Source organism: Terrapene carolina, unplaced genomic scaffold (genome assembly GCF_002925995.2).
Source record: "Terrapene carolina triunguis isolate 2854851 unplaced genomic scaffold, T_m_triunguis-2.0 Scaffold120, whole genome shotgun sequence".
Classification (NCBI taxonomy): Eukaryota; Metazoa; Chordata; order Testudines; family Emydidae; genus Terrapene; species Terrapene triunguis.
In genome coordinates, this window is record NW_020664471.1 from 1,715,406 (window position 1) to 1,724,390 (window position 8,985).

General features: G+C 44.7%; 1 protein-coding gene across 1 annotated transcript in view; it reads left to right on the plus strand.

Annotated features, from left to right (window-relative positions):
• Positions 1–314: 314 nt before the first annotated feature.
• Positions 315–8,985, plus strand: part of KCNH1 (potassium voltage-gated channel subfamily H member 1) — a 324,526-nt gene continuing 315,855 nt past the window's right edge. Inside the window, exon 1 of the mRNA XM_026652552.1 lies at positions 315–393. Coding sequence (XP_026508337.1) covers positions 315–393 — 79 coding nt within the window. The remainder of the gene's footprint in view (positions 394–8,985) is intronic.

The following is an 8,985-nucleotide window of genomic DNA, read 5'->3' on the forward strand; positions in this document are numbered from 1 at the left end:
CCCAGGTGAGGGTGCTGCAGTACAGGCGTTGCCTGTCTCCTCCAGCATCCTCGGGCTCCCGCAGCCTGAGCATCAGGACCTGGGTTGGGAATGGCTGAGCTTGTGCCCAGCAGAGGGCGCTGCCGGACCGGTCCAGGCGGCGGCCGAAGCAGCAGGGATGCAGTGGGAGGCTGGGTGGCTGGAGAAGCTGATGCTGCAGAGCCGGTGAGGTCCCAGCGGAGAGCATGAGGCGCTCAGAGCGGGAAGAGCGTGGAGTGGGAGCGCTTAGCTTCGCGCAGCCCTGATCCAAGCCTCCGCGCTGGACTCCGGAAGACATGACTATGGCTGGGGGAAGGAGAGGGCTGGTGGCTCCTCAGAACACCTTTCTGGAGAACATTGTGCGAAGATCTAATGGTAAGGGGAGGATTGCATTCACCAGCGGCACGTACCGTAACGGGAGATGCCTCGGAAGCTGCTTCCCAGGGGCGTCCAGAAATGCTGCTGAGCGTGGGGCTTGCAGGGGGCAGTGGCAAAGAAAACACAGTAAGTCCTTCCTGCAGCCGGTCTCCGGCCAGGGGCTGCCCAACTGGCTTTGAACCATCACGGCTCGGAGGTGATTGAATGAAGGGTCTATGCCGGTGCCCTTGGAGAAACGATCCCGCATGCGATGCCTTTTCAAAGTCCCACCGAAAGTAGAGGGGACAGTCTGATCGGACCCTCCAAAGGAGGGAGGTGGGGGAGGAAGCCCAGGCTCTTGGGTTGCACGAAACCCCCGTGATCTGGCGTAAAGCCCCCGGGACACCTATCTGCAGGGCTCAAGTGTCTGCTGTAGAGATGTGAGAGGGTGAAGGGTTTGGGGGAGAGAGGCTCGTGCGTGCTTTAGAGCTGCCTGGATGCTGCCCCAATGAAGACCCCGCCATACTCAGGCTGAGACTCCCACCCTCTCCTCACAGCTGGGACTGCACCCGGACCCCTCCTCAAGCCTCTTCCCCCATCACTGGTGGTGCCCTCCTCCTTGTTCAGGGGCTGCATCCTTCCTTTCCACTGGGACGTGCTGCTCCGGGGCTAGGCGACCCAATGTGCCTGGCTTGGCAGAGCCCGCTACTGTTGTTTGGTAGTTGGCGATCGCCTTAGTTTTAATTTGCTTTCCGGGAGATCTCTCTGCTGTTGGCTTAATTCTCTTCTATCTCTTAGCTCAGGTGCCAGGCAGGGTGATAGAGTTCAGGTGCTGCTGTAATCACAGATATGATCCGTGGATCGGTTTAAATTAAGGATATAGCAAAAAGCCCATCCTGTGTCTGGGTGTCTAAGGAGGGGGTATATTTCTTACGCATTCGCCTTATACACAGCATTGTATGCAGGATAACCTCATATATCAGCCATTCAGTACACTTGTCTATTAGATCTAAGTAGCTGCCTGTCACTTCTGTAATAGTAAGGAGTGAATAGGTGTTAGCCTGTATATGGTTTAAATTGAATACTGAAAATGTTATAGTTCTTCTATAGCCAAATGTCAAAACCATCAGCCATACTATGGGCCCGATCCTGCCGAATTCACTCATTCAAGTAGTTTACACTCACCCGAAGGATCCCACAGACTTCAAGGGAATACAGGGTATGTAAGAAGTCAATTGACTGTCAGGGAGATTCTTTTGGTCTGAGAAATTGCTTTTTAATGACTAAATGATTCAGAAATTCAAGATGGTCTCTAGGAAAAAAAGGAAAAAAACCCTAAGTCATCTTGGAAGATACGGGAGGTCTATCTCGCTGAGTTGAAATTAAGTTTCTTTTTTAAGTAAAGAATATGGTATTTGCAATTTTGTGAGCCTAAGGATGGATAATTTTTTCAAGAATACAGTAATCAGTATATTGTTGCAAGGGGAAATGTCTAGAATTGCACAACTGCATGTGAATATGTATTAATGTGATCTGGATTTTGCTAAAAGGCTGTTTCCTTAAAAAGGCCTCAATCATGCAAATATTATGCATAATACTTAAAACTAAGAACATGTATGTTAGCAGGGTCTTGGCCCAAGTCCTACCAATTTTTAACTCCGATTCACTTCACTGAGGATGCTAAGCAATTTAAGGACTTCTTGGATAAGTTAGCATGTAGAATCAGGAAAACACAATTAGTGAATTACAGTATTTTAAAAAAATCAGCTACATGATGAGAAAGCGAAGAAAGACAATTCCTCATTTGATCTGGGGCTGGAAACTCAAATGACTCCAAGGAATGATTTTCAATTTATTTTTTTTAAAAACTGGAGGCTCTTATTGAAGCAGCAGCATTTTGGAAAGTCTTGGAGTGCAGAGAATCTGGGTACTACTGATGCATCTTCACACGTAATTGTGACTCTAAAAAGGTTGCCTTCCCCCACTCTCTTCCTAGAAGCAGCAAAGAGTCCTGTGGCACCTTATAGACTAACAGACGTTTTGGAGCATGACATGCATCTGAAGAAGTGGGTATTCACCCACGAAAGCTCATGCTCCAAAACGTCTGTTAGTCTCTAAGGTGCCACAGGACTCTTTGCTGCTTTTACAGATCCAGACTAACACGGCTACCCCTTTGATACTCTCTTCCTAGAGAAATGTTTGATTGCTGTATTCTTAGAACAAAAAATACTATCCATCCTTACTGAAAATCCTGTTATTTAAAAACAAAATATTTTGGCTGGCTGTGGTGAAATAGAACCTCTAATCTTCCAACTTCAATTATTGAAATGTTTCCTAAAGACTGTTTTGAGTCTTTGAATAATTTCATCATGAGAAAAGTCAACTTCTCACTTTATTCAGCAGAACTGATGAGTCATCAATCTGAACATATAATCAGTTTTCCATCCCTACACCCCCACAATCAATAGAAGCGGTGTCAAAAGTTACCTTGACATTATTATTTATATGGTGCTGTGGGTGAGCAAGGTGCTTCACGGGACAAATAAAAAGACCAGGCCCCTGCTCTCAGGTGTGCATTAGTTCATGAGGGCTGTAATAATACTAGACTGAACCTCTAAGCTCAACCTTGTAGGAGGGGATGGAACACAGCTGTACCACACTAAGGAGGAATTTGGGAGGAATTGTGACTCAAGTTACAGTCCCTTCCCTTGCTGTGAAGAGGGTGTAATTTAGTGAAGTCCTTTCTCCACTTTGTGCTGGCTTAGCTCTGCTGGCCACTTTAAGGGAGGCATGGGGGAGTCAAGGCTCCTCCCATTTCCTCTTCCTCTGTACCTTCTCCTGGCCTACCTGCGTGGAAGGAGAATACTGGGCTGCAGTCTTTACTATGCCTCCTATACCCAAGCTGTGCAGCAGGGAAAGCTAAAGTGGCCATATAAAAGTTAAGGTTTTGGTCCCCCTTTATTCCCCTGCGCAGTCACATTTGGCTGGGCCACAATCTGACTGACAAGAAAAAAATATAAAATGATGGGATTTGCCATTGAAGTGTTGGGAGTTTTATCAAGCTAGTACTTAGCTGGCAGCTCAGAGCAGGTTACACACTGCCTCCAAATATTGAGTGGATAAACATACACAAATGCATGCTCTTGGGAGTCTGTTCTCCCACTGAAATGTGGGGGACTTAGCATTAATGTCAGTTCTATGACTAATTGGTGTGATGCATATGGACCTTGCTGTGAAGGGGGAGTAGAATAGTACCCACTCTGTTTATATCAGAGATACAAATTAATTGAGGACCACATTTGTACTCTCTTTTTAGAGACTGAGAGAAGCTAGCTATCTAAATGAGACTAGAGAGCAGTAATAAAGCAATTATCTACAACCATTTATTGGGAGCAATAATCAACACACACAACTAATTATGCCATTTCACCATTAGTTTAAAATGTAATTCTATTAATAGCATTTGATATGAGATGTGAAGCTTGAAAGCTGACATGTCTCCATTGCCAAGTATAGCTCATAAAGAGAATACATGTGGTTTTAAATTTATTGTGCATGCATGTTCAGGTCTTTTCATTCTGGCAAAGTGTTTTGCTCATGTCTATAGCGTGTCTTCAGGAGGAAGATTGTCATATCCATGTGCAGTGATTTGGGGTAAGGGAGCTTAAGTACCTCCCCACCCCCAAATGTGGCTTGCCTGAGTTGCCACCCCAGGTGCCGGAAAGAGAGCAGGTTTGTGAGGTCAGTGCTGTCTCCCCAACCCTGCGTAGGAGTGGGCTGAGGCAAAGCAGGGAGATGGGGAGCAATGGGTCTTCTCCCCTACATGCCAGCCAGAGTGGAGGGGGAATTAACATTTCAAGAGCTACAGTAAACTACTTCCCTCATAGTGGAGCAAAGAGGAATCCCTTCCCTGAGCTGCTCCGAGGATGGCATAGGCATGTACCACCCCATACATATGTTGTTTACAATTCTGCTTGTGAACAGCTTGTCTTATGTTTAATATTTTAAAACAGTGCTTCTGAACTACCCATGTATAGTTAGAAAAATAAATGTTGTGCATAGGACTTAGTCAGGCTTGGTGAACAGAAGTTTTTTTTGTTGGTTCTGAAGAAGTGAAAAAGCTGAAAAGGCCAGAACACCCTGTGGGGTGGAAAATTGCCTATGCTGTAAAATAGTTCAGTACAGAAGAAATCACTAGGCTGCTGATGGATATTGCTAATGTCATATTCATGTTTTTCCTGCGGTAACACAATATCCCCGTGGTATACAGCATGCTATAACAGTGTCACAGCTATCATCTTGGTCTGCAGCCAGTGCACTCCATTCAAATGGTGCAGTATGTTATAGGCAACTCATTTTTATAAAATGATATTTTAATGCTTTATCAATAATCTAGAGAAAAAACCCTTTAAATTTACAGAATTATAGGCCTGAGTTTTGCAATCCTTACTCAGGGGAAATTCTCATCGAGATCAGAGGGAGTTTTGCCTTGTAAAGGCTGCAGAATCCAGCCCTATTGTCTAAGGACTATTGAATTTCAATAGAGTGCAGACACTTCTGAATATTAACGATAAAAGTAAGGAAATATATCATCAAACCAGAACTTTGTCCAGATGATGACATAGCGAAACAAAATATTAAAAAAGAGATCTATTCCAGATCTCAGCTCAGATCAGACAACCCTAAGACCAGGGTGAGGAGCAAGTGGCTTCAAACCTTTGAGCTACATGTATTATGCAAACAAAGATTGGTAATGCCATATTTCTAATCTGTTATAATTAGTTTTAGCTCAAGGTCCATCTATTTATATGCTGAAAGACACTGGCATACCTACCTGAGTATCAAAATTCTGCTCCAATACCCATGAATCTACCCATATATAAATCTTTTACCAACTACTTATAGACTTCTCAATGTATAATAATATGGTGCTAAATAACACATTAAATAAGAGAGGTGCACTAAATACTCGTGTTTTCTTTTGTATAACAATTTTGCTTCAAATGCCTATAGAACAAAATAATTCTTGTATAAGATAATGTTTAGGCAATAACATAGATGTATCTTATCTTTTTAGTTTGAAAAGGATGCACCAAACTTTTATACCTCAAGGTCCAGACTCTTGGTTCTGCCTAAGTCCCTTTTGAGCCAAAGCTGCCTCAAACTGGGGCCTAGCACAATCTGGCTCTGGTTTTGGTTGGGGTCTTGAGGTACTACTGTAATACAAATAATGAACAGGTCATGGGGTGCTGAGAGGGGGCCACTCTAATGGAAGTAACTTAGAGCAGCCCAGACACTGCTCTAAGACATATAGAAGGCTCTTTCTATTCCCCTGGTTCTGGGACTGCTGGGTAGGTGAAAGGTGGCTTAGGGGGGCATCTATCCTTGCTCACTGTATCTGAGGATCTGGGCCCAGTCCTACAATTCCAGCACTCAGATTTTCCACTGACGTCACTGGGAGGTTTGGATGGGCTAGGAATGCCAATACAGACTTCAAGAGGGTAAACTTTGGTAAAAATCAGTTAAGTGTCTTTCCAGTAGGGCTGTTTTGTGTGTTTTTTAGTACTGAGGTATTCATATCAAAGCACATTATAAAAGCACTTACATTCATGCACAGGTAACTTTTCTCCCACAAACAGGCTGTTAATGTTATCAGATCACATAGAAGATTTAATTTGGGTCAAGTTGTTAGTACAATTAATTAGTAGAGAGGATGAGACACTGAGACTTTTTGGTCTGCACAGACCTTTTTTGAGCTACAATGCATCAAATCAGGAGAAAATAGCATGGCCCTGGATAGTCTTTCTTAGATCCACAGATGCAGGAGACCCTTCACTTGTGGATCTCCCCAGTCCTGTGCTGATGGGTAGCTCAGTCACTTCTGTGGCACCATTTCTCCCTTCCCATCCTCCTCTGGACCTCAGAGAAGATGCTCTGCAGGTTTAGGTTTCGCATGGAGGAAGGGGGCAGAGTTTGGGTGTGGGAGGGCAGAGGTGGGGCCCGGGAGAAGCACCTTGTACCCTTCAGGAAAAAATAATATAGCCTGGGGCTCTAATATCTCTTCTGTGGTGCCCACTTCCCATGGCCAGGCCAGGGAGAGCCCCTAGTAGCACTGCTTTAATGGAGTGGAATAGTAAGAGAATCTGGAGGAGAGGAGAGAGGGTTTGGAAGCACAGGACTTCTGTGAAGTTGGCCATTTCTGTGGATTCCCTGAGATCTGCTTTGCTCACTGGGGACTGATCAGGTTCAGGGGCAAATCCTGTAACCCTTGAAGGAAGAGTGTAGAGGGATCTCCCTGAGAGGAGCCTCACAGAGACTTCCCTTGTGGGTTGTACTCTGGGAGGGAAAATCAGCCCTGTTGATTATGCCATATTTAATAGAATAGGCCTTTTTCCTTGGTACTGCAGAACATCACCAAGACCCATCCTTCTAAGGGATATGGTGAGTAGAATCCTATTGATTCTAGTAGCCCATGTGGATTCCTCTTGAAGGGTTCAGAGCTAATTCTCACATTGTGAATTAGACAAATCTCTCAACCTCCCCACTCAGAAATGGTCTGACTCCACAGTGTCCAATCAAATTTGGTCCTAAATTTAGATTTTTTTTAATAATAATAAAAAAAACCCTCTTACAAATCCTGAATGACAGAATTGTTTCCACGATTGTATCATTAATTCCAATGGAAATAGTTTAAAAAAAATCAAACAAGCATTCCATTTTACTGTCTGCAAACCAGACCTTGGAACATTGTGCCATACATGAGGCCTGTAAGAGAAATTAACTAGCAAGATAAAGAATGAAACTGGCCAGGCTATGTTCTGTTCAATCTGAGAGAAATGTAACAGGAAACAGCATAAAGAGTGGAAAAAACTAATTGGATTTCTAAAGTGTTTTTGCATTTTAATAATCTAAATTGTTCTTAGTATCATAGGAAACAAGAAAAAAGATCTTAACCTGACAATGTGGCTTTAGCAGCAGAGTGCTGCATTTTGGTATCACTTTACTAAGATTTACTTTTACAAGTTATGCATATAACTTCCTATACTATGAGATATTTACTTAGATGGTAAGATCTTTGGGGCAGTGACTGGTCTTGTTTATTGTTTGTTCAGTGCCTGGCACAATGGGGTCTTGATTCCTGACTGGGGCTCCTAAGTGCACTGTAATTTGGATAACTATTAAGTGTTTTCATAATTTAAACTAAACTGTGGTTTTCAAAATAAATGAACAGAGTATAGTTTGGGGTCTATTGTATTTTTCTTTTTGATCATGTATCTGTTTATCAAAATTAATGAATTTGCAGATTCTGCAATGTCTCCCAACCATTAGTAGGTGAAATTGACTCTGTGCAGTGGGCTGGCACATAGGCTTTGTGGCATTTAAGCTGTTTTTTGAGAATGTAAATGGGTGCATATGCCTTGTGCTGCTTATGAATTTCATTCCAGCATGATTGACTGAGTTTTGGGTGCATATTGCCACGCATTTTAGTGAGATACACAAATTGCTGGAATGAACAAAGTTAACCTTTAAACAGGTGCTGCAAGTGGCAGGGGGTATTGACTTTGCTGTGGAGTGTCTGTGGAAGAATGTCTACACCAGTTAAAGCTTCTAGAGGGGCTGATGGGAAAACTAGAGCAGACACAGACCACTTGTTTTTCCGCTCCTTTATACTGGTTCAAGGCACTATAACTCCATTGGTTTCAGAGGTCTCTATGCTAACCCAACATAGGCCAATGCAGAGGTGGCACTGGGGACAGTGGAGTTGTCAGTTACATGGCTGCCGGGGCCTAACACCCTAAAGAAATGGCAGCGAAGGCTGCTATTTCACCTCATAAATTGTAGTAGCACCTGCAGAGTGGTTTTGGCTGGGAAGTGAATTTTACCTCCCTCCAATCCCTGTCACTTCACTTGCATAAGGCAAAGTGAATTTCACCTAAACAAAGTAGGCATCTGATATACGAACTAACTTGCTACACATTTATTAAAGGCAAATGCATAAAGCTGACATTCCTTAAGTACCCAATCCTGCAAGACTGTGTGGGCAAGATTCCATCCAATGGGAGTTTTTGCTTAGATAGGGTCTTTAGGTAGGGTTACCATTCGTCCGGATTCCCCCGGACATGTCCGGATTTTTGAGCTAAAAATAGCGTCCGGGGGGAATTTGTAAATGTCCAGACTTTCCCCCCCCCCGCAGAGCGCGCGCGGCTAACAGGGCAGCCAGCCGGATGGTGCCACTTACATGGGGCTCCGACAGCCAGAGAGAGCCCCTCCTCCTCTCCCCTGCAGCAGAGATCACTCCCCCCCCCTCCCTCCCTCCCTGCATTCGCAGATCGCCTCCGGCAGTCTGGAGCTCCTCCCCCGCTCCTCCTCCCCTGCCAGCCAGCCTGCCAGGACGAACGGCTCAGGCCGTTCCTGAGCAAGTTCACAGAGACGTTAGGCGAAGGCCAACAACAAGGGGGGCAGGTGGTCGGAGAAGGGGCAGGGAGGTTTTGGAGGGGGCAGTCAAGAGACGGGGGGGGTCGGGAGTTCGGGGGGGGCTTTCTGGGGGAGGGTGTGGATAAGGTTTTGAGCAGTCAGGGTACAGGTAGGGGGTAGGGTCCTGGGGGGCAG